The sequence below is a fragment of the Elgaria multicarinata genome, chromosome 7, assembly GCF_023053635.1.
Source record: "Elgaria multicarinata webbii isolate HBS135686 ecotype San Diego chromosome 7, rElgMul1.1.pri, whole genome shotgun sequence".
Classification (NCBI taxonomy): Eukaryota; Metazoa; Chordata; class Lepidosauria; order Squamata; family Anguidae; genus Elgaria; species Elgaria multicarinata.
Window position 1 is genome coordinate 63335210 of NC_086177.1, and position 27112 is coordinate 63362321.

Sequence of the window (27112 nt, forward strand, 5' to 3'; positions counted from 1 at the left end):
TTAGACATTACTTGGTGGAAAATAGATTTAGGGTTGCACCAAACGCTACTAAAAGGAAAAAAAACATGGGGTGCTCTCCCTTGGAACTATTAAAATGAGCAGACCTGGACTTTTTCGCCATGTCCAAGGAACTCCTAACTTCTGCTGTCCCTGTTTGTTTGTTTGTTTGTTTAACATCCTGCCTAAAGATTTCTGGGGAAGTTGAATGCTTGCTAACTACTTTTAGTATCACCCAACTCTGAAAGATTGAGTTGTATCCAATGTTAATCCTACTTAGAGTAGACCCATTAAAATGAATGGCACTTAAGTTAGAGTTAAATTGGATATCACCCAATATCTATATTATACTTTGAATGGTTTAAATTTTTGTGAACCGCCCAGGGAGCTTCGGCTATTGGGCGGTATAAAAATGCTATAAATAAATAAATAAATATAGTCATTATTTCAGTTCAGCTCAATCTCTGTTAGATTTCAAACTTCTGATTTATACTAAATAAAATTATTTCAATTTTCCCCATTTTTCTTTTTCTTTTTTATTCCATCAGATATTTTCTCAATGATTTCAGACACCAGCGGTGTAATGGTTTATGGAAGATATGACATGTTTCTGCGAGAAGTCCTTAAACTGCCCACTGCGGTCTTTGAAGGTCCTTCTTTTGGTTACACAGAACAGTCAGCAAAATCCTGTTTTTCTCAACAGGTAGATAAAGAGGCATCATTCAACACGGTCTTTTCATCCTTCCCATAATGATATTTAGCGCCAACATTTGATGGCATTTTAATTTATTTTTAAATTGAATACTGGGTACTTTTGTAATTGCAAACCAGAAGTGAACTTGCATTCATTCGTATTGGCTTTATTTTAAGAGCCAGGCGAGATGTGTAAACAGTCTCCCAGTGTTTGTTTGTTTGTTTAATAAAAATGGATCTATGAGTTGGCTGCAAATTTGATCAGAGCAGCAGAAAAGATTCTTGTATCTTTTTCCCTGAGGGTGAGAAAAACAGCTCTGGGAGGGTGATTCCCAGAAGAAAAAAATTGTAGTGAGGAAAAAATTAAGCTCTCCTACCCCTCTTTGCTGCTATTCTTGCTGTTGCTCTGACAAATTGTCATCTCAGTGCAGCTACAATAATACAATAACAATAATAACTTTTTAATTAAAAAAAAAGAAGAAGAAGGGAGAAACTGCTTCTACATCATATCTAGTCTAGCCATATGAAACCAAAGTACGGTAGATTCCAACATAAGTAGACCCACTGATATGAATGGAAATTAAGTTAATCATGACTAAGTTAACTTCCATTCATTTTAATGGTTCTATCTTAAGAAGGACTTATGCTGAATTTTACCCTCAATTTCCCGTTTCTCTTACATAAATATGGGTTATGATGTTGAAGAATTTAGATATCAAGGCATATGGGACCTCTGACACATTATCAGATTCTGAGAGGCATCTTTATAGAGGTGACCAATACTCTGGGCTTGTGTTTCTCAAGCATTTAGAACTCAGAACCTCTGCCCTAAATTCTCTACCTTTTTAGCCACCTGCCTTATGCCCTGATTTCAGCATCTGCCATTCGTCCTTATATGAGCATGCAGAGATCTCCTTACACAGGGAAATAAAATAGCATACCTCCAAAACTCCTTTTTCAGCCATGGAGAGGGAAGCCTTATTAGGACAAAGCAGCAGCTCTTCTTGGGCTCTCTCCTTCCCAAATAATACACCCCACAAGTGCAAAGTAGGTCAGAGAGGGTGCTCTGCCAAGGGCCATTCAACTCAGTTGTTGAGGGAGGGAGGGAGGATGTTGCCATGATACGCTGAGAGACAGTTCGTAGTGTTGTGATGACATAATAGAAGCTTAGTTACTAGATGTTTTATTCTGGTAGGCTAGGTTACTTTTTTGTTGTTGGGTTTGTAAACCTATGTGAACATTAAAGCTGCCTTATATTCAATCAGACCCTTGGTGCTGCTAGTCTAAAACTGTCTGCTCCTAACTGGCAATAGCTTTCCAGATAACACAGTAGTCATTTGTAGCTATGCTAGCTGAGATCCCTTGTAAACACAAAACATGTGATTTACCATTGAGCTATGGCTGCTCAGCATAGTTGAATCAGAAGCATGATTTGTCTGCTGGACTGCTGGATTTCATTCTTCCCCCAAAAAATATCACCAATCTGTAAAACCCAATGTAAATGTAATTCTTATAGCTAAATTCATATAAGCGGTATCTTTCATAAGCTGAAGGTTTCAGATATAATTTGTCTGTTTTGTTTTTTCACCCACATGCACGTGTTTTCTTCCCCTGAGGAAAGTAAACTCCCTGTTTCTAACTTATCATGCTGAATTGTTTCTACTTTGTTCATATAAACAGAAAAAAGTCACACTGAATGCTTTCTTGGATACTCTTATGTCTGATCCTCCACCACAGTGTCTGGTCTGGTTACCACTTCTGCATCGATTGGCAAATGTTGAGAATGGTATGTAGTTAAAGTGTGAGTGACAACTAGAATTACAATGTTGGTCACAGTAACTATCTTTTTCAATAAAATGTCACTGAAAAAGAAGAGCGGCTTATTCACTCCTAACCCCATTGCTGTGATTCTGACTTTTCAAAGTGCAATCTTTTTCTGAGCCTGCAGTGTGATTACAATGAACTTAGGCATGCCTACCTCTATATAGGATCAGGCTGCAAGTTAGAAATGGTGTAATTCTAATAATTTTGCACCTCTCCCAAAATATTACCACACTACCAGAGGTTTTCTCTTACAAGTAGCAGATGCCTCTTTGCCTTGGGAGAAAATTGTGAAGCTTTTACATTTATATTTCAGACTCTTTAAAAGTAACGTTCGATGTGAAAATGACCCCACACAAAGGGATGTTTCCAAGACCTGTTAGCGGCTGCAGTTTTAATGCTGTACTCATTATTTCCTTTGTTTTGTTTGTAAATTTATCACTCCTGTAGTCTTCCACCCTGTTGAGTGTTCCTACTGTCATAGTGAGAGCATGATGGGATTCCGCTATCGATGCCAGCAGTGTCACAATTACCAGCTCTGTCAAGATTGCTTCTGGAGGGGACATGCCAGTGGTTCCCATAGCAACCAGCACCAAATGAAAGAATACACGTCATGGGTAAGGGAAGGTTCATGAATTGCTGCAGACTGTTTGAACTCCACCAGTCAGAGAGAGAAAACCCCAAGGATGGGAATTGGAACTGACCGAATCGTTTCCCTTAAAACCACATATAGGAAACTAACTTTGCCAGTTAGCTAAGCGTCTCTATAATGGAGAAGGCCCAAATGTGGTCCCTGTTCCCAGTCAGTTCTGAGATGAAAAATGGAAAGAACTGAACAGTGTGGCTATCCTCAATGTGGATTTGAGCAGTCCAACATGTTAATACTGTACTGGATGTCAGGACAGCTGCAGGCGGGTCTTGGAATATAAAACTAATCCACAGTAAGTTGTTCATTTTTGTAGGACATAGTCAAATATGTTGGCTTTTTTCTCATATTCTCTGCTTGATGTGATAGTAGATCTATATCTAAAAAGAACTGTGTCGTATAAATGGAAACTAGATCTAAAAAAAAACCTATGAAAGATACTGATTTGCCCTTTAGCTCCTTTGTTAAAAATGTTTGTATAATGTCAATAGAAATGTAGACATGCTATATATTCAACAATATTCCATCACTATAGTTTCTTAAGTGTTTCTGAATAGTTCTCATAATCTCTGTGAAGTAATATTTAACACTATGAAATCTGTTTTCTGCTCATCTGAAACATAGATGAGCTTGTCCTTATTTCCACAAGGAAATCAAATTATATCAGTGATCCAGTGTATGGCCAGCTCAAGCCACAACTAAGTTAATCTAAATTCATTGGATTTAAGCTCATATATGATGTCAGTCATATTCCTAGCAACAAATTCCATAAAATCAGTTAGACTTGCTTTCAAACAGATGTCCAAAAACTGCATTAATTAATTAGATTGCAGATTAGGCTGTGTGAGAGAGTAGATTTTCAAGATGGAGCCTCTTTGCCTCTGGGATTCACAACATGAGATGATCTCAGCTGCATTATTAGAAAGGAGTGAAGTGCAATAAGGACACTGAATGCAAATGAAACTATTTTAGTATCAACAGTATTACATATGAAAGTTGTTGCCTCTGATGTATGATTCACATGGAATAGCAATGTGAATTGAGCAATGCCAGTTAGGTAACTCACTCAGTGGGTAAGGGACCATGGAAGTTCTGATTCTAGTAATGGCCTCTAAACTCTCACATCTTGGACATGGATGTCAGACTGTGTAAAGGATATAGGGGGTCTGAATGAAAGCCAATTCACAGACCACTAAATAAAACACATGTGCACACATCTGTTCCTAACACTTCCGTGATGGACATGGATTTTTTGCTAGCTCTCAGATCTGACTTTCTCATTAAATTGTTGTTGTTACTATTGTTGTAATTTTACTGGGATTATTACAATGACGGATACATGGGTAGTGGATTTTGGATTTCTTTCCACCCTATTCTCTTGCTATGGGGAGAGGTGAAAGATGAGCTGAGAGATTTTGCATATATTTAAATGCAGGATCTCTCCTGACTCTGTGAGGTTAATCCCTGTTTAAAGATATTTAACAGATTTAAGAAGATGCAACTCAGGAGGTGATACAGTGAGCCTTGTGGGTGGAAAGTGTGTCAATAACTGGTAGAGCACTGCTTGTTTTCCCATGGTTTTGTGGTAGTAACAGTTTAAACCTTACCTGTCCAAATTATCTTTACCTTCCTTGTTCCTCCCAGAAATCACCTGCTAAGAAGCTAACTAATGCACTTAGCAAGTCTTTAAGCTGTGCTTCCAGCCGTGAACCTTTGCACCCAATGTTCCCTGACCAGCCTGAAAAACCTCTAAACTTGGCTCATATTGTGTAAGTATCTGTGTGCTCTGAAGGTAACAGCCTTTGTTCAACATGGCCTGCTATTTATCCTTGTTTGAGGGCAAATGGAAGACCGCTTCATGATTATCTATCAACTGCTTTATGGGAGTTTTCAAGAAATAATCCTACTTATTCAACTCTCCAGTTGTGGTGTGAATTTACCCATGCATAGCTCACCTTTATAGTACTGAAAAGTCAAGGGGAACACGCGGAAGCTAAATTAAATTTTAAACAATGTTTTAAAACAAGTAAATAGTCTCACATTCTAGAATAATTACTCTAAATTTAGTTTAGGAAGTCCTAAATTTAACGGAAGACAAGAGCTTAATTTGAGTTAGCTCTGTTTTGACCAATGAAACTGTTAAATATATAAAAAGCAAAGCAGGTTAGGTTAACAGTGCGATCCTATACACATCTACTCATAAGTAAATCCCATTGAGTTCAGTTGGATATACTCCCAGGCAAATGTGTATAGGATTTTAGCCTTAACCCCTCCCTCCAGCTCAAACTTTATTTATCCAACATGGACCTAATTTTCAAATTATTCATCTAACCACTCTGGCTATCTTTACATTTAGATTGACTAAAAGATATGCTTCAGTTCATACAAAAGCAGTGCTTTCATGCAGGATTAAGGTTATGAATTATAAAATGCTAAATCTTAAAAAGGCAAATGTCCGGTTCTTCACATCGGGACATGTTTTATGATAATCCCCTTTTAAAAACAATGCAACCAAATACCCAAGTATAAAAAGAAGTTTATAGGGGCAGGGGGTGGCAAAACAAGGGGACGCAACAACCACATATATAGAATTCAGAATAAAACCCAAAAATCTATCTAACTTAGCTACGTGTTAACTTGAATAGAGTCTTAGTTTCCAGAACAGATGCAGAGTTTATTGCAGAGAGGGTGGTTTGAGAGAGATCACCTTGGCCTTTAGGTAGATTGTATAAAGAAGGCTCTCAAGGAGTGAGTGAGCTCTTATGTTTATGGGAATCTGAGTTCAGTAAAAGCTATTTCATTTCTGCGTGGAGATATAGACTGTACAGAATCTGGTGTCTGGAAATGCCTTCAGGCAGCGTTCCATAACCTCGTATCCTTCAGATGTTTTGGACTACAACTCCCACCATCCCTGACTATTGGCCAGCTGCAGGGCACTAGGTTGGGGAAGGCTGACAAGGCATACGTAGTGGAGCAGGGAGCTGCTATTACCATTTATAGAATGTTCCACATTATTTTGCTGATGATTATCAGGAACCAGACAGTGAAGAAGCTGATCTACAATCAAGAATGTGGTCCCACATTAAAGGGGTTCTCCAGACTTGCCAAAGTGGTCTCCATATAGATTCAGAACTAGAGGTGCCAACAAAATTCTTGAGTTTGGAGAAGAACTTTGTGGACTCAAAAACCCACCCCAAAAGGAGAGGCAAAAGTTACAGTTACAAACCCCAAATATTTTCAAAATCCAATTGGTCGAGGGATTCCTAGCTATCATAGTCCACCTGCCCTGTCATTTTATCTGGGCAAAGAGGTGGTAGGGGTGGTTTTGTGGGGTGGGAGAGGCTGGCAGAAACAGGTGACAGCTTTCCAAGTCCTTAGATTAGCTTGGGATTTTTCTGGTCCAAGGAGAACCTATTCAGAACTAAAAGTAAGAAGCCCAGGTATTTTGGGACATTAGAGGGGGAAGGGGAATCCTAGGTGTTTAAAAAAACACCTTTTATCAACTAAAGAGTTTCAGGTAATTCTGGTTGTGTACCACTTCGGACTGAATGCATTTCCATACAAAACATTTTTTTTCACATAGAAAACTAGCTTATCAGAGTAAAGACTTGGCTAGAAAATTTCTCACTTAATATGCACTGTGCAGTATCCAATGTTGTTCCCATGCTAGCAGGACCCACTGCTAGTACAAGAATGAAACTTGTGATTCCTGAAGCAACTGGAAAGAAACAGGAACCTCATTTCTGGCATGGGGCAGGTCAGCAGAACTCACAGGAGGCAGCTCAAATGACCTTATCCATTCCAAAATGAATCTTTCCAGGGTTGCTTTAGGAAACATTAGCAGTTGGGTGCAGCAGAATGATCAGAGGTGCAGCAGCAGTATTAGATACAGCCTACTTTTCTGTGTGCAGGTAACTTTTTTTGTAACCCAACTTATCAGGAAGACCGCAGGTTAGGGGAGGCTGAATGGGTTTTCTTCAGTGACCACTTCTCACATGAAGTAAATGGCTTAAAGTAGTTCAGATCTTCTTCCAGAGATTTATTTTTATGTTCTGTGTTTCATTTACCTAACATTAAGACTTTTTCTACACGTGGCTGATCATTTTGTGTTTACACTTGTCACTGTTGCATGTGTGATGTAAGTGCAAGGAATATAATGACTCTCCATGGCCAGCTGTACTGTTGGAAGTCACTTAGCCTGCTTTGACATGAAAAATTACACACAGATATTAAATACTTTGCTATGTTTACTAAGATCAGTCTAAAGAAATAAGCTGTTGTTATGAGGCTGATCAACATATTGCAGCAATAAATAGAAAGTCTATGATGAAAATTTTAGCAGAATCTATGTTGAAAATATAAAGTGTGCTATTTGTTTAACTTTAACAAAGAGTGCTTTTCAAAATAGCATCTTACTTGAGAATTCCAATTTGGATTTAAATTTACACGGCAAAATGCTGAACCTCAGTTCATCTGTGTTCTTAGAAGTGAAACAAAACAAAATAAAGAGTTCACTGCTAAAGCAGAAGCAAGCCATTGAAAAGTTGATAAGGAACAAGTGAGGTAGACAGCTGAACTCAGAAGCAAACAATTTTGTGAATAGTTCAGCCTTTCCCAACCTGGTTCTCTCCAGATGAGTTGAACTGCAACTCTCACCCTCCATTCCCGGCCAGCATAGTTATTGTATACAGCTGCTATAGTTTATATCTGAGAGCCATAGTATACTCATTCAAATTTTGTGATTGAGTTCAGGCACTCTTTCACGTATAGTAGGTCTTTATCCCTGACCTTATGACCTTCCAGTAAAAATCATCAAATACCCAATAGTAGGGCTGTGCACAGCCCTCATGATTCACCTTGGAGGCTGATTCAGAGCTTCTGAATCAGCCCCAGTTCAGCTTGGGGCTCCTCAGTTCCAAATCTGAAGTGAATTGGCTGTTGCAGTTTTCCATGTGCAAGTCCAACCAGGCGTCCATAGGACTCCCCTCTAACTTGACCCCTTCCCCTCCCACTTTCCCTGAACCTGGTGAGCTGTTTCACCCACCTGCCCACCCATGGGATTTACTGAATCCGCCGCTTGCAGGGAAAGGAAATTAAGCATTACTTATTGTATTTTTATCAGATCAGGAATCTGGTCTTTTTAACACTTGGGCAGTTGCTCCCTCCTTAAGCGCAACTCCATGTGCCTAGGAATGGCCGTATAACTATTTGCTAGTTTATTTTCTCTTTTTGTTTTAGAGAAATTGAAAGCAAATTTGAATGTAATGATACAGAAATGAAAATGCCCAAGTTGTGGAAAAAGCATCGTATACAATGCAACTGACATAAATTAGCAAAGTGGAACAGATATGCTACATGAAGTCTTTGAGAATATCTTCTTACTAGAGTGGGTTTTATTCTTAAAGTAATGGAAGATAAACTGTATGATGAAAAACAGCTCTAGGCAAGCATCCAAGCAAAGGGGTATTTATAACCACTTTTAACAGTAGACAGAGTCCTCTTTCCCCTGCAGCAGTCACTTTTAGCAAGGACAAAAATCTTTTGTAGAGCTATGCCTACATATGCACTGATTTAAACATGGTGTTTATCCAGTTTAAATGCCCCTACCAGTGCAAGTGGCTGCAAAGTAGTAAATATTATGTCCAGACGTTGCTTACAACATTTATTAAATGGAATTTCACAATCTACATAATTTTAACTCCCTGTTTTACATGAATGTAATATGATAGTGCAAACCCTAAGAGAATAATTACCTCTCTGGTTTGGAAATGAATTCCCCTGGTAAACTGTGTTCTTATATTTAACACCTTGCATGCTGATATTAACACTTTCAGTGAACTTCTGGCTTGTTATTTTCCTATTGGAACACACAGTAATTCCTTTTAGGTCCAGAGCTAGATTATGCTTTAAATACTATAGTTGTCAGTGACACTCCAAAGTGCTCTTCAGATTTTATTAATTACTAATTGGTTATCTGAGAACTGCAGCTTTTAAAGTATATTTTCTATAACAGTTTTAATTGATAGCCAACAGAAGTATTTTAAATGTTAACATCTTCATTTATGTTTATTATGTCATATATTATGGCTGGAACTCAAGATGCTGCCTTACTCACAGCCAAGGACTTGTGCACATTTAGTCGGGGTGGGTGTGAGCTTATTTTTTTTTCTTTGTACAACAGACTTCCATGCCATTTCACAAATTGCTGTTGAAACTCACCTGGTTTCCATTGCAGTTCACTGTACAGCATAACTCCGTAGAAAATGAAAGGCTGCTTGCTGTAGGAACAATGGGGAAAGGGCTGTTCAAGGAACATCCCTAAGGCCTCATGGGGAAGAGCCATGGCTCAGTGGTAGAGCACTTGCTTTACATGCACAAGGTCCCAGGTTCAATCCCTGGCTTCTCCAGGTAGGGCTAGGAAAGAATCCTGCCTGGAACTTTTTCACATTCATGCATCAACCTCCAGTTTCTAAATATTTTGTAACAAATATTGAAGGCTTCATATTTAAATCCAGCATTAGAAAAGAGGCATCATTTGTTAAATACCCAGCTATTTAAAGCCAATTATCAAACTGCATATGTATGTTTCAAATTCTGTGTTATACCATCTGAATTTGAAGAAGGTGAATACTATTAATGGTAGCATTGCAAAAATTACTAGCAACCCCTAAATTGGTTACCATTACGTTTTCTTGATGTAAGGATCAACTAGCAATTATAACAAAATACAATAACTGTTCTGATCTTATGGAAGTAGAGTTGAATACTTCTACATGCATGAACAGTGATGCTGACCCACAACAGGGCTACTTGGCAGCACTGATCTACTGACTGTTCACCTGTAAGATCAGAATATTAACTACAATAGATAAAAAAAAATCCTACCCTACTTTTGGCACTTTTTAAAAAATATAAAAGATTTCATCTTAATTAATAACTTTTTTATTTCATTTTTGGCTGCAAAAGAGATACTTGGTAAGTAAAGTATTATCCTTTAATATAGTTTTGAGATGGGGAAACAAAATTTATAATTATTAGATAATTGATCATAAGAACGCCATCAGAGTTGGTTGGAAATCTCATAAGATTCATTGAATGTATGTTATATGTACTGATTTCATTTTTCATGGTTTTTCCCTTCCTTCAGCCTTCCTCTGAAGTCTCTAGAACAGCCTTCCCCCAACCTGGTGCCCTCCAGGAGTGTTGGGCTGCAACACCCATCATTCCCAGCCAGGATCCTGGGTTGCAGTCCAACACCTCTCAAGGGCACAAGAGAATACCTAGAGGACAGGGAGAGGAGGATCCAGATTCAAATTGGGAACTCTACACTACCTAACTATTCAAAATACAGGGGCCAAGCATAAAGAAAAGAGATTTGAACAGGATGGGGTGGTGCTTGTCTGAAATACAAGCCCATTACCATGAGGAGAATATTGTAGCTATATTGTGGTTGAGGATGTTTATGCAAACTTATTTCTCTGTATCTACATCAGGAGTAGGCAACTTGAGGCCCTCCAGATGTTTAGGCCTACAACTTCCATCAGCCCTAGCCAATGGTGAAGCATGATGGAAGTTGTAGGTCAAAACATCTGGAGGGCCACAAGTTGCCCACCCTGATCTATATTGTAGTGTCCAGCTCTGGTGAGATTTGCTAGAGTCAATCAGAAGCAGTGTTAGAGCAGAACCCACAACATTCTGAACAGTTTGCTGTTGGCTGAGGTCCTCCTCCAGAACAAAGGGAGAGCAAGCACATGTGTGGCAAACTCTCAGACATGTAGTATGAGACACCGAAAGAAATGTGACAAGCTTTCTCAAGAATTGCAAGAGATTCTTAGTTCCTGCTGGCATTTCCTATTCACAGACAGGAAGGTGTGGTAGCTAACTTTTCCTTCCCGCAGCTGGCTTTTGCACATTTGGCAGAGCTGCACTGTATACGGCAATGTGTTTATACATGCAAGCTGCATTTGTGATTCCAAGCCCTCCCGCCGAGATATGAGACAATAAAGAGGTCTGCTATGCAATCCGCAAAGCTTTATTCAGTAAATAGACACTTTTTCACACCTGAAGGGTGTGTGAATGCTAAGAGCTATCCTCTAAGCTTAATTAGCCTAACAAAGCAAAGCAGTTGCCTATCAACAAAATGGATGGTTTCCCGCCATGCTGTGCATGTGGATGTCTTTATATGAAAGGATCCAAAGTTCCTCACTGTCATAAGAAATGTACTACAACTCATAACGTAAATACTTCTTACTGAACAGCACTCTTTTAAAGAATACAAATGAAGGCTAAATTTTTCACAAAACTCTTGTTGCATGTCTCTTAGTCATCTAAGATACTTGCATATTATTATTTTCCCTTTGCTGCTACCTGAAGAACTATCTTGAAGACAAACATCTTAAAGCTAGAAGAAAAACTCACTGCTCAAGAGAAGCATACATAATCAATGTGCTTATTCAGTACAGTAAAATGGTTTATGTTAGGTCCTTTCCATTTGTAGTCCTTGGTGGGATGATGATTCATATTATCTAGCATCCATGTAATGGCTGCCTGAAATCCAAATGGTGTGAATACTCTCAATGTGGAATTGTTTGTGTGAGTCCTTCACCAAGTGGATTCTCTGATTTTCAACATGGCAAACTTACTAACAGTGCAATCCTATGTACATGTACTGTGGCGTAAGTCCCACAGAGATCAGTGGGACTTACTTCAAGGTAAATATATAGGATTGCAATCTTAAGGGATCATTTGCTGTGACACAGTGAAAATTTAAGGTCCTGCGTCATGGCCTGTTACATATGAAAGGCTCCATATACAGCACCTTTCAGACTGTTTGGGGTTTAAAGGGACCACCACATGGTCATCTGAATTGGCCCTGGCAAGTTCGTTGTTTCAATAGAAACTGAACCATTTGAAATTGAGATTTGGTTTTTCAAAAAGAAGACAGTACTCCTTTAAAACAATTGGAGAATGTTAGACCAACACAGCGATCTGTACAAACACTATGAAGGTGATTAAAAGAATTCTGTATTCATTCTATATTATTAAGAATTGCTGTGCACTTTGTGAAGACACAGCACAGTCAAAATATTTTACTGAAGCAAGAAAATGGGTCAAGCAAATTGCACCTGGGATACATCAATACATAAAAAGGATTTCTTTCTAACAATCAGTCCTGTTACTTCATGTAAAATTGAGATTTGGCTTTTTTTAAAATGTAGTGGTAGAGTACAAAAACAAGATTCTGCAGTAGACTGGTCATATTTGTATGTGTTGAAATTCTGAATTTGATATTATATTGCATACAAGCCACATATTCTTAGTCACTGTGTCTTCTTTCAAGGCCTCCCAGACCAGTCACCAGCATGAATGACACATTGTTCTCCCACTCTGTTCCCTCAGGAAGCCCTTTCACAAACAGAAGGTGAGTATTCCTCCTGATTTCTTTTCAGACAGAGCACTTCAATACCTGTTTTTATTTTATATTTTAATCTCAAATGTCATAATGAAAATAATACTAGAAAACTGCATAAAATGTTCTAGAACTTTTTTTGGATTGATCTTTTTCATTATTTAAAGGAAAAAACAACATTTATTTATTTATTACATTTATATCCCACTTTTCTTCCATCATGGAACTTAAGGCAGGTGCACAAGAGGAGGAAGGAGGAGGGCTTAAGGTCATTGCTTGTTTCCACTCAAAGCATGAATTGTTGTACGAGGAACATTATGTTTGGGCCTTACATTTGCTTGTTTAGGTGCATATTTTTTTTAAAAATCTTCTAATGACCCAGAACTAGGGATCCTTGATTAATTCAAACATGGCAAATCCCAGTACAAATTGGTCTGATCCACAGTTCCCAGACTAATGTGCAGACTGGAATGTAGCTATCCATTTGATTTCTCCCTTTTCTGAGTGTTGCAGTTACAGTTCTCAGTTCAAAAAATATATCAAAATATGTTTAACATGCATATCTTAAGAGAACATATATTTTAAAATGCATATTTAAATACACCACCCAAATCAGATTATCAGAATTAAGCTAGATCAGCTGAGGTAATAGGGGGCTAATAGTTGGAATAGTTTGAGAAGCATGTCCACAGTATGCAGTATGTCAGGATGCAACCCATAGCATCATTGGAAAGTTTCACTAGGAACAGACAGTAGATATTTAAACACCAAGAAGCAGATGAGGGCATGCTAAAATATGTGCCCATATGAAAGGAAATGTGTGGATAGTTAAGTAGAGTTGGAGTATAGAATTGAGATAGTGTCACTTCACGTTACTTTGAAGCTACTTAGTTAAATTAGTTTTGATGCTAAAGTACAACAGCCCATTCTTAAGCACTCATGCAAACATAAAAAGGGCCTAAATTGTAGCTAGTCCAGCAGTTACCAGCTGAATCCTTCTGGAGAGTTTACAAGCATGAAGGCAATAGTTCTCTGTTTCCCCCCAGCATCTAGTATTCAGGCATACACAACCTTTGAAGATGCAGGTTCAATTTAGCTAAAATGGCAAGTAGCCACTGATAGACGTATCTTCCACTAACTAAATTTGAAAGCCATGTATGCTACTGTCCATCATTACATTTTGTAGTATGGAATTTTGAAATTTAGTTCTGTATTCTGTGAAAACATAAAAAAATACAACCACCTTTATCCCTCATCAGGGCTTATTTCTTGACTTTTGCCTCCAGCATAAATTCTTAGGGATGATGCAGATGTAAATAGCATACATTTAAAATTCTTTTGCAAAGAATGTTGTGAGCCATTTCTGTGAAGCAGTTACCATGCCCAGAACTACACTATTTGCACAAAACTGTATCATTGATTGTGTGTGTTACACTCATTTCGCACAAAAGACTTACTACTTAAAAAGGGGAAAACAGCCATAGTTAATGTGCAGTGGGTCTTATTTGCTTATCTAACTATGTCTTTTAAACATATGTTGAGAATTATCAACCGAGATCAACACATTTTTTGTTTTGGCAGCAAAGTTTTGCTATGCAGTGTCCAGTGTCAACTGTTGTCCTGTAGTGTGATGGCTTACGGAGGTCACCTGTTTACATTTTTTTAATGTTATGTTTGTTTCACTCTCCCAGTGACATCTCAGTGAAGTAACTTGCAAATTGGTGTAATCATTATTACATCCAGACTTTATTAACCTGAATCACATTTTTTTAAATGTTTTGTGAGTAAAGGCAATATTCTCTCTGCAGTGGGTGTGAACTGAATGCACTCCAAACATATCCCTATGTATGTTTCCATTTGCACAAACTGTTAATTAGGTTTCATTGTTTGAATTATTTAGGTTACTTGAGAGTATAAATGTAGCCAATCCTGTGGCTGATGAGCATTCTGTTATAAAGCTGTATGTTAATCAGCTTCACAACAATTCACGGTCAGTATAAGAGCGTAAACCACTAATTGATGTAGTTCTGTAGCTTGTACACTAACAGCAGCACATTAATATATTAGTCATTCCATAGAATTACTAATGATGGGTGTTTTTTTTGTGGGGGAGGTAATTCTTTTTTATTGGGTTTTTTTTCCTAAAGGTAGTGGAGTTCATGGTTTTAATGAGATTTCAAATGAATTTCATGCTGTGCTTGGATCTTCCCTCTTTTATTTTACATTTTGCACAAGATAGGTATTTAAATGCACAACCAGCATCTGAAACTGTTTTACTCTTAGGCCTACTGACCCATGAATTTTAATTTTAGTGCACTTCCCTCATAACACAGAACAGGCAATATTATCCAAATGGGAGCTTTGCACTGAAACATGTAAATAGTTGTTTCTGACAGAGGCATGGCAATCCACAGGGGGATGCAGGGGCAGAATCCAATGGGACATTTATGCCCCAGACGATTCTCTTGTGCCTCACAGATTCTGGGTCCTGCCAATTCCATTGCACAAATGGGACTCACTGCTTTCACATCAGAGATTTAATGTTTCCCAAAGGAAGCCCCAGTAGAAACACTTGTTTCTAGATCGGGATGGGTCAGCGGAGTTCCCTTATGCAAGCTCTGCTGACCTGATCTGTTCCAGAAATGAGCATTCTCGCTCATCTTGAATTGCTCCCCAAAGTGCTACATCTCTGTCCTGCAGGTGGTGGGCACTGGTTGCAGATGGGAACTTGCAAGGCGTAAGAGAATCAGCTAGGGTGTAAGCAGCCCATCAGATTCTGCCCCAGAGGTCCAAATGTAGATGAGGTTTACTCAGCACACATAAAACAACTGATTGACACTTAACAGCAAACTGACACTTAAAGGGCTACTGAGGGTTAAACTAGCTGTTACTTTTAATGTTAGAATTAGGAGTGTACAGATTGTGTAAAATCCGTTCCATCTGTGTTTTCTGGAATGTCAGGCACATTTCATTCTTTTGTCCACCCATCGACGGAATTATTTTTATTTTTAGTTTCTGAATTTGTGCAAATCTGCATCTGCACAAATTTGCATTTGTGTTCACCCAAAATAAACATTTTCACACCTTAACGTATGGGAGAAAATGCACATTTTTAGCCAGGTTTTTTTTGCATATTCTTTTTCGAAGAAATTTGTGCAAAATTCCCAAAGGTTAAAAAAATGGTCCACAAGTCTGTGGAATCCACCGGCAGGGGGGAAACTGGTCTGTTGTGGAATCTGTTGATCAGATTCATAAAAATCTGAAGTCATTTGGTGCCATTGTGAACAACATCTCCATTTTCAATCTTGTGCTTGGCATCTTGTGTCTTTTTCTTCATAAAAAAAACTGTTACAGGGGCTTCAATCCAGCCCACTTCCAACTCTACTATTCCACAATTCTATGTTTCTGTGATTAGGACCATGGAGGGAGAATGGCTTAACCCTTTCCTCTCAAACCGTTGGTCTGCTGAAAATCATGCATGTGTACCCACATACACACTAGCTGCTATTTCCCCTAAAAATTGCTATTTTTAAGGAGATAAATAAATCAAATAAATCAATCAAATAAATAAAAACCTGATATTTATCTGAGCAAACATCATTGACATTAATAAAACAGACCTCTGTGTTCCTTGATTTTCTAACATACATTCTCTTTTTTCTAACCCTGACTTAGGAAGGGGATAGTAAAATAATGTAGTGACATCACTTATACTGCAGTACTTATAGTCTTGCAATTAGTATAAAATACTTGTGTAAATGAAGCACTTTAAATATCAGGAGTTCATTGCACACTGCATATCCTGTTGTTAGTCCACTGTAGATAACATTAAGCAAGCATGCTTCATTATATTTGGGGAGCGGGGGATCAGTACTCTTTTTTGACAATAATTTTCCATCCAGTTTGATGAAATCTGTTTTGCTCTGCTGCTTTACTTTCTGTAATTCTTTTCTCCATGGAATTCCCAGCATGTAGGATTGGTTCATACATGCAGTGGTGATGCTTGAATGCCCTCCATAAAAATATCCTGGGGCTTGCACTTGTCCCTATTTGAAAGGTGACATTAAAGGATGAACTGCAAATTCTGCATACCATACTTGTGGGTTTCCCAGAAGCATCTGGCTAGCCACTGTTGGATAAAAGATATTGGATTAGGTGGACTTGTTAGTCTGATCCAACACAGTAACAACTATACTCAGATGTGCAATTGCAATAGTGTTGTAATCACATCCCTTTTGGGTTTAATCATGAGATACTATATGTGTAAATCACACCTATGTTGAATCAGATTTTTCATATATTTCATTAAAGTAAATTAAGGCTCCAATCCTATACTCACTTGCCTGGGAGTAAGCCCCATTGAACTTTTGAGCAGAAATGTATAGGATTGTGTTGTAAACCAGTCAAGAGATAGAATTTTCATAAGTGACAACCAGAACATCTTTTATCACTCATGTACATTTGTGAAGGACTATGATGCATATTGCACTGTAATTTGATTTTAAAATAGATCAAGAACACTAAATATACATGTGTAAGTTAAATGTTTAATGGGCTTTTTTGGTTATATGTGAATAGATACAATCTTGAATAGAAACATAAGTGCCAATACTGAAAATGAAGCACCTGGACTCGGTTAGAGTACATTTGATCTAAAAAGCATTTGTTAGAGAATGACATTTTATGTAGAAAAAAAGAGACGGAAAGGTTAAATTAGAAGTAATAGGAATGTTCATGATATTTGTGGCATTGACGCAGAAATTTTGAAATTTACATAATTTCTGCATTTCTTGTAAAAAAAATACCCAGATTTTGAATACTTGGTGCCATACTCAAATGCCCTATATTAAAACTAGGTTATCATTCTGGAACAGAGTTTTAAAAAAGCTTCAATTCCTTTTTCTGGGTAGAAGCAACTATGAAGTTAAGAAACAAAATGTTTGGAAACAAGCAAAGTTGGACAGGGTGCTCTAAATTATCCAGGTAGTTATTACCCTTGTTATATCTATTTCAGAAAAAGATAAATGTCACGCTCCTTGCTTTAGTTGGCCAACAGTTTACTCATTTATCTGCAGAGGACATTATATTTTTTATATTTGGGCAACAAAAACTAAAATATTATGCCATGTGTGTGTAAACCAGGATCCCAACAAGCCCATAGGCACACAAAAAGCACCATGCACACAGCAAGGATTGGCAATTTTCAGTTCCCACCTTTTTCCGCTTTGGAAGGACTCCTCTGACCCTTGGGAACAGCTTTCCTTTCCTTGTCTTCTTTTTTGTTTTGTTGCATACTTGTGTCCATTAACTGTATTGAGAAAGGTATAAAACATTCTTTTGTTAGCATGGATATTGGAAAAAAACTGTATCTTCCAAATGAAGGAATATTCTGCTTTCACTTTTGTTAGTATATTATGGATAGGATCCAAATAACAGTGTGTGAGGATTAAAGAATAGCTTTAAGATAAAATATGCTGGTATTTAGAGCCCTACCCCTTTTGCCTTCAGTCCCTCCCACCACTGGAATGTGCCCCCTGAGAGCTTCTCTAAAATGGAATTTGACCCTTGGGCTTAAAGATATTCAACACTCGTAACATAAAAAAACATCAAAAGAGTCCTGTGACCAAGGGTCCATCTACACCAACTTCCTGTTTTACTTTGTGGCCAACCACTGCATTTGGAAAGCCCATATATGGGGCATGAAAGCAATATCACACACCCCAGCAACTGTTATTGAGTGGTATAGTGTCTATGAACATGTGCATTGTTGTAATAGCCATTGATAAACCTATCCTCTATGGGCTAATCTAATCCTGTTTTAATTAGAGCATAAGTATTTTGTGTTAAGTTTAATCAGCCTTTTGGATCAAATGTATGATGCATATCTGTGAACATAATGATAGATTATTCTTGTTGACAAAAGAGTTGATGAGTACTTCAGGACCTTGGACAGCGGACCTTTGGGACAGTAGATTTCTTATTCTGTTCCTGTTGGCAACTTTATAGCATTACTCCTTGCTTAATTAAGCCTAGATTGAAACCACATTTCTCTTTAATTCTTAATGATTGCCTTCCATTAGTATCTGAGTATGTGAAAGCCATTTCTCTTGGTATATATGTGATTTCACTGATACAATACTAGCACAATTATTTGTAACAAGGCAAGATAACTGGCAATTTGAGAAGTCTCCAGCAGGTGATAATTCCCCCCCCCCTTCATAAGAGTTGAATGCTCCCTTTCCCCAATCAATGCCGCATTATTTTGATTTTCTATATGAATTGCATAATGCCTCCATTTGCACTTTTCTTCTATTACATGGTAGGAAATTAATACAGCATTATGTTATCCAAAGATATCCATGGTAAAGGACATATACACACACAGATTCTTTTGCCATTCAAAATCTAACAACGAAGCCATAAAAGTTAGGATCTAGAGACTAGTATACTCATCATATCCTTATATAGTAGAGATACTACTGAATTTTGCTATGTAAAATATTTGGTGGTGAATTTGGTTTTGGCTAAAGTAGAACCACACTGGAATTGAATGGAGAGAATCCGCTGTTGTATTTTTGGAGGCATCTTTCTTATTCAGGGACTCCTGCACCTGTATTGTACAATAACATTAAAAACCCACATTAGCATCATAGTTCCATGTGTGTGTGGTGAGACCAACCATAATGCAAAAGTATATAGAACAGATGAGACACTATTAAGTTAATTGGTGTAACTGGAGATTGTCAAAACTGTTTAGACTCTAAAAGGATAGTCTGCAGATAGCCAGATAAAAAATCCTAATCTGCTGAAACTTTTCTGCAGTAGCACTGTGTGGGTCTACCTGTCTCTACTACTTGATCATTTTAATTCCATTACAGGAGTTGGCTCTATTGATAGCACACACAAAAATTAATTGATAGCGCACAAAAAAGAAATGGACCTAAAACAATAGTATTTATTTTGGAACTTGTACCCTGGTAGTCTAATGAACATGTACGATGATTTACTCCCTATTTCTCGACATATTCAACATGATCTGTGAACCAGATGCACATACGGGGACACCAATTTGCATGTGAAATGGTGCTTTATTTTCTTCTGAGACACAGGGCTCATCTACACCAAGTAGGATATTCCACTATGAAAGCGGTATATAAAAGGCAGGGGCCACACTACCGCTTTATAGCGGTATTGAAGTGCACTGACCACTATTGGGGCCCTTTGACACATACCATATACCACTTTCAAACCTCTATATCCTGCTTGGAGTGGCTCCTGCCTTTTATATGCTGCTTTCATAGTGGAATATCTGGCTTGGTGTAGATGAGCCCTTAGACAATGCCATTGTGAGCACATAACATTGTGAGCACATAACAAATGTGCACACAACATTTGCATTATAAAAGAGAACAAAGAATCTCCTGCACATGTAGAGCTCCATTTGCACATTGGAGCCCCATACAATTTTGGATCATTCCCAATTGTTGAAGTAGATATCACTGATTTCATGAGAGCCTGCTTTCAAATTAGCATGCTATATTAGGCTCAGATCCTTCAGTGTGACTAAGTAGATTTCAATCCTAGTATTTAGGACTAACTGGATTGTAGATTAGGCTATTAGCTTTTACATCCTTAAAGGTTTGTTTTCATTATACCACAACAACTTAATCACTTCTTATGGTATATTGTAAATGGGACTGTCCATTCTTTTGTATAGCACACAGCCACATTCCTTTTGGCTTTAATATGCATTTTTTTTCTAGTAGCTGCCATTAAAAGATTGCTATGGAAAGGACAACTGGAGCAAGGAAGAAAGCTTTTGTGCATGTTTCAGACCGATAAACAAAAAACCCCTTTGAATTACATTTCTTTTTCTCAAAACTAAATCAAATGCAAGTTATTGTGCTTTTTTATTTATTTAAACATTTAAAACTAAAAGAATATAGCAAAGAATAATTATAACTTAGAACTATATGAGAATATTTCTAAATCAGATGTCTTTACTAAATGTTTGTTCAGTTACATATAGACATTTTCTTGGAGTATATCTGTATTGGAAAAAATATTTCTAGAGTGGCAAAGAGAAGAACCCATTCTTAACTGAATCCCTTCCCACAGCCTCAGAAATACTGCACTAGAAAATGTTTCTAAAGTATTAAGCCTCATACCCATACAGTATCCAGCTTACATCTTAGAAACTCAATATGAAATTAAATAGTTTTTCAGCAACCATTTTGGTTGAAGCTCATTGTGTTATCAGCCTCCTAAAAGTTTTTTTTAAAAAAAAAATTAAAGAAGTAAAACTATAGAATTTTTATAAACTTGTCAAAAAATCATCATGCTGTGTTGGAAACAAAAACACATGAGTTCATTTTAACTTTTATAGTGCTTTAGATTTTAGAATAATCTGTTCTTTAAGGCTGCAGCCCTATAAAGACTTACATGGAAGTAAGTCTCATTGAGCTCAATGTGACTTACTTCTGAATAGACAGGAATAGACATTGCGTTATTATTTACATATGTTTCAGAGTTAGTGAATAAGTTTCAGAGGATTATAGCCATCACTGTTTGCTGTCTTCTTAGTTGTCCTATCTCATTAACTAGCTCCCCTTACAAGAATAATGAAGTAGAACAGAACAAATTGCTGGCTAGGGCTGCTCCAGCTTTTTTGAAAGGCAAAGGGTAAGTTTACAAAGGTGCATCGACAGCTTGCACTAACACAACTAAAGCCAATGCCTTTTTGCAATGTGCTGTGCATTCCACAAAATGTATTAAGTGGAGATTTTTAATTTCCCCGTGATTTGCCGGTTGGATTACATAAGAACATAAGAAGTGCCAGGCTGGATGAGACCAAGGGTCCATCTAGTCCAGTACTCTGTTCACACAGTGGCCAACCAGGCATCGGCCAGGGATGAACAAGCAGGACATGGTGCAACAGCACCCTCCCACCCATGTACCCCAGCAACTGGTGCACACAGGCTTACTGCCTCGAATACTGGAGATAGCACACAACCATCAGGGCTAGTAGCCATTGATAGCCTTTGCCTCCAGGGATTTATCCAACCCCCTTTTAAAGCCATCCAGATTGGTGGCAATCACTACATCTTGTGATCTAGTGAGTTCCATAATTTAAAAATGTGCTGTGTGAAGAAGCACTTCCTTTTATTTTTCCTGGATCTCCCATCAGCTTCATGGGATGACCCTGGGTTCTAGTATTTTGAGAGAGGGAGAAAAATGTCTCCCTATCCATATTCACCATACCATGCATAATTTTGTACATCTCTATGATGTCTCCTGTCAGCCTCCTCTTCTCCAAGCTATACAATCCCAGCTGATATAACCTTCTCTCATAGGGGAGATGCTCCAGCCTTAATCATTTTAGTTGCCCTTTTTAAACATAGACATATAAAATACAGTAATATTTCAAAACCTGTCTTGATACAACATCTTAAGATACAGGTAATTCTACATTTTATGCAGATTGTGTATTCATCATTCAATTTTGCACTTCAGCCCCAAAAAACAATCTATACATGTTTATAACTTATATGGTACACAGTTCCTATGACTGTACTGTTTCTGTCTTCACTTGGGGAATCACATCAAAATCTCCTCAACTATGAAAATCTAGTACATCAGTGAAAGCATTCAAGCCTAACCTTCTCCCTGATGCTCTAGATTGCTATATGCAAATAATATTTCACGGGGGCAAGCATTCTGACATGCAGTCCTCTACATGCTGTTTGAAATTTTGAATTCTTAGGAACTATGTAACGTGATTTTTTTTGGTATGTGTAAATCAGCTCTAAATCATCCAATTGACATCAATTGCATTTATTTCTACGTAAGTTGCTAAGGATTTCAGCTAAAATTAGCAACGTCTGAAAGCTGTTATCTTTTATGCTTTATTATAGCACTAATCCAATGCCAGATCCTGCATGGCCCTTGAGCATCTCTGCTTCTTTAGATCTTTGTAGGTGCTTTGTATACTCCAGCAAGCTGATACTTGCCTTACATGCCAGCTTTCTTAATAACTCTGAGTTCTACCTTGGTTGGTTGGAATTGATAACAATTTCAGCACTTGTTTTTTGAAGAACTTTTGACTGATCATTTGATAAATTCCCATTTCACACTCTTACTTGCTCCTGCTTTCTCTGTTTATTTCTCTTTGTCTGTCCGGACTACACCCTTTTCCCCCCAACCCTGTTTCAGGTTACAGTATAGCCTCGATGTTGCAGACAGGCTGGCTGATGAACATGTTCTCATTGGGTTGTATGTCAACATGCTCCAGAACAACCCCTCACGGTTAGTGCAGGCCGGGCACCTTGGTGGGGGTCTTTAGAGGAGGGACATTAGCCTGGTGAATCCAGGTCATAGCAGAATGCAATTTCTAAAGAATGGAGCAGAAACTAAATTGACAGGGCTGGTCCTTATTCCATTTGATTTCAGCTTCTTTTTAAGGTCTTTTCTCCTATTGGAGGTTAGCTATCATTACAGCTATTTTTGTTTTTGACACTGCTGCTCTAAATAATTGTGTAGAAGTACAGCTATACCATTCCCTCATTGATTTCAGCAGCAGTGTTAAATATTACAAACAGCTGCCTTGCTTAGAATAATGACTATGCACATTGATTTATCTTAAGTCTTTAAAAGGCAGCCATTAGTGTATTTACAGATATTATACACAATCTGACCACGTATCCTGGTAACTGACAAATTGGGCCAAAAAAACCATGAGCCAGCATAGAGTTGTTTCATGTCGTGAATATTCTGAACAGAAGTAAATTCTTTTGTGAAACATCCAGTTATCATAGGCACATTATTTCACATCAGCTGTGCATATTGAGAAGGCACAAACAACCACTGCTCCCCAGTGTGCGTAAACTATATGTTGCTGATGTACATGATAACCTACACTCTTCCTTACATGGAAGTGACTTCTAAGCAGACAATTGAAACCCTTGTTGAACAAGCAGCATTAAATACAAATGCAGTACTTAAATGGAATTATTGCAATTTTAGGATTGTTCTGGAGGTGATTGTTACTAATAATCGTTTATATTGTGCTTTTAACGTGCAGATTGCTTTCCAGCCTTTATGTTGTTCATCTTTAGAATAACTTTGTGGAACAGAGATAATTATTTGCACAAGGCATCTAATAGCTTCGTGTCTGAGCAGAGATTTGAGCCCAGATCTCTTAGGTCCAGCATCCTGTCGACTTGACCACACTTGCTTTACCTTTGAAGGAAATGCATAGGACAGAATGTACAGATTCACACATTTGCTAGAATCATTTTGAAAGTGAGGAAAGGCAATGGTTAAAAGGGTTGGTGGGCTTTCATTTGCTTGCTTTGCAGCTACTGCATAACATTGCCTAGGATGGCGCTCAAAACTAGTTGATTAAAGGTTAGTTGAAAACATGCTGTAGTCCACCCTACAGTGCCCTGCAGCATAATGAAAGTTGGACATCACATTCGTTATGGATTTAACATACAGGAACAGGACTGGGCTGAAACTCAGTATTGGATTTTGTGAGGCACACTTTCTCAAATGTTATCGTTAGAAGAGGCCTCAGCTTCTATCACAAATATTCCTAGCAAGCTCCTTATTGTGTGACACATAGGATACCATTTTCAATTAGTAGATATTTCATTGATGGGTGCTTTCTGAACAGAGAGTTCTCATATAGCAGGCCTTTTTTTATCCATCATGGGAGTATCCTTCTCAGAGTACTCTGTCTATGATCCTGCTAGCTGTAGCCCTTTACCTGCCAATTGTTCCTGTTATCAGTCAAGTTCTGGTGAGTTCCTTTCCATTTATACTGACAAGCTTGCACTGATATACATAGTTAAAACTTGAGTCCACATGTTCAGCAGAGAGAAGAAACCATATGCCGCTTCAAGCCTTTCATGTAATGCTTCTGAAGGTTGGATGGGTAAATGAACAATAAAATCCTTGATGATGCAAATAATTAAAGCAGTGTTCGGTAGAATACATCTGATTACTGACATTTGAAGATTGCAGACTTAACACCTTTGATTAAAAAGAGCATCAGTCATTCACACAAACTGCCTTCTTAACTTTGATGGACAAAATTAGCTAACGGCTAACAGTCAACCATGTATTACATAATGAGAAGAAAGTCGTGGTTTTGAATACTTAAAGCTTAGCCAATATAAAACGATCCGTTGAACCTGCATATTATGTAATTTTTATAATATCACTGTTGATTTTGTCCTTATATGACTACTATTGTCAGTGGTTATGCATTTAATATTTGAATTGTTCTTAACTGCGCAGAGATCTTTGGCTATTGGGGGTGGGTGGGTACAGAAATGAAATTTAAATAAATAAATAAAGGATGGCTGCTTTCTGACCAGAGAGTACTCATACAGCTGATAATGGTCTAATATATACCACTTGCAGTCCATGAGAAAACAGAACCACTCTTTACTGTGTCCGGTGATGTTAGAAACAGAATCAGTGGATTTGAAATTTCAAGAAGACAAATTTAGGTGACCAATTATAGTAACGTTTCTTAACTGTAAGAACAACTAAGTAAAGGAGCATACAGCCTAGAGACATTTTGGGAAATGCTTCCTTAGATGGTTACCAGAAAAAGGCTGAATTAAAGCTACAGCTTTATTCAAAGTACAGATTATTACTACTCAATGTGGTACTGTACAAAACATCAAAAGATTGATATGATCCCCTAGTATTTGTCCCTATTAAAAGGGGGGAAAGAATGCCTTGATAGTGCTAAAGAGATGTTACTGAACAAAAAACAATGGCCCAACAATGCAAAACAGAAGATCTTCACAGAACTTAACAAAACTTTGCCAAAATGTTCTGAACTCTAATAGTTCTGGTCCACATGTAATGACAACACAGAGTATGGGTTGAGTATGCATTGTTGTTGAATTGTGGGTTGTTGAATCATGGGTTGTTGTTACATGTGAACCCTATAGTATGATTTAACTATGGGTTGTTAACCACAAAAATCTCAGAGTTCACAATCCAACAATAAACCATGTATTCTTTTCCTAATTTGTTCCTGGTTGACACCCCATAGTTAAATCATACTGCAGGGTTCTCATTTAACAAAGACCCATAATTCAACTCATAGTCTTGCTCAGTTTGAACAATCACAGTGAGGGAAATAAGATAAGGTGGCTTATCTCCCTCGCTGTGCATGCTGCCCAGATTACCCTTATTACCCTTGTCAACATGGTTTGCCGTATCATCTAAACTGTTATCTGCAACTATCTTTTTTACAACAACCTATTTAGAACCTAACTAACAGTATAATCCTTTTAAAGCCCCATTGACTTGATTCACATGATCAAAATAAGCCACCGTGGCTTGTTTAAATCATAGCACATCCAAGTGCAATTTCTATAATCGTCACCCAAGTTGTGGATTGTTGTGTCATCCAAACCTGGGTAGCATGGCTTGTTGGAGGGGGAAAGAAACTTCCAATAACTCTACAACAACCCCTGGGTTATTTGACAGATGTTGCTCCCTCAAACAAGCCACACCTCCTGGTTCAGATGACACAGCAAGCTGTGCCAGTGAGGATAAGTAGGGAAATCTGATCGGCACGTGTGGCAGGGCTTGTTAACTACACTATGATCAGGCAGACCAGGCTTCTGGGTTGTCATTACATGTGAACCAGGCTTCTGTATGGCCTCATCTGAATGGTCTCAGGGGCATCAAACACATTTAGATAATATAGGGTTGCCAGCTGACTGGAGGGAAATGGGTTTGGCTTCTGTTTCTATGTTTAACAAGAGCCTGATGATGTACAGAAATCAGCAGTTGAAGCTTTTCATAGCAGAGAGATAACATCACTTGCTAATCTTGCTACATCGGACTGCTGTGAAAAGACACAGCTGCAGTCACCAGTTGAAAAGTTGACAACTGGTTGGATAAACACTGTTTCAGATAATTTCAGATAAACAGAAGTGCTTTTTCCCAGAGGGCAGCACTGCAATGTGACTGCATGAGGAACATAAATTAATTCAAAGCATCAAGTTATTTGAATAGTCTAGATTGAGATGTGGGGGTTCCAAGATATTTCATAAAGTTTTTTTCTCATACAACTTTCAGAAATGAAGTACACTCTTCACTGCTTGTGTTTATTTTGGGCATTTGGGGATGGGAAGTAATTTTCCTTCAAATCAGAGTGACTTGTGTTTACTGGAGTGTGGGTGTATGTTTCTTTCCCAGTCGATTGTGATATGACTAATTTCCTTGAGCCATCTGAATTGCTTTTGAATGAATTAGCACCCTTTGGTAGTCTCAGAAGATGTATCAACTGAGAAATAACTAGTGTTGTTGCCCTTATTATACAAGTATATGAGAACAATTTTGTATAATTTCCAACCCCAATGAATATGTTCAAGAGTAAGTTCACATTTTCAGTTGACATGATAGCAAACAAGTGATGGATTTGTCACCTTTTCTTTTGCCTACAGTAGACAATACATAAGATTCTGACTTCCCACCCTATCTAATGGCTTTTTTTAGCTGCAAGGGTCATAGAG

At 37.9% G+C, this 27112-nt stretch overlaps 1 protein-coding gene and 1 non-coding gene across 8 annotated transcripts in view; both read left to right on the forward strand.

The window, feature by feature from the left end:
* Positions 1-27112, forward strand: part of DTNA (dystrobrevin alpha) — a 232960-nt gene that overhangs the window by 165891 nt on the left and 39957 nt on the right. For 3 of the 7 annotated variants that reach the window (XM_063130688.1, XM_063130687.1, XM_063130686.1), the window contains 7 exons: positions 546-700; positions 2371-2476; positions 2962-3128; positions 4802-4926; positions 12498-12578; positions 21171-21248; positions 22779-22871. In XM_063130688.1, the coding sequence (XP_062986758.1) occupies positions 546-700; positions 2371-2476; positions 2962-3128; positions 4802-4926; positions 12498-12578; positions 21171-21248; positions 22779-22871 (805 nt within the window). Of the gene's footprint in view, positions 1-545; positions 701-2370; positions 2477-2961; positions 3129-4801; positions 4927-12497; positions 12579-14466; positions 14557-21149; positions 21249-22778; positions 22872-27112 lie in introns of all 7 variants that reach the window. The other 4 variants (XM_063130691.1, XM_063130690.1, XM_063130692.1 and 1 more) reach the window with 4 other exon arrangements.
* On the forward strand, positions 9488-9564 carry TRNAV-UAC (transfer RNA valine (anticodon UAC)). Its single transcript has one exon. It is a non-coding gene; the product is annotated as a tRNA-Val (tRNA).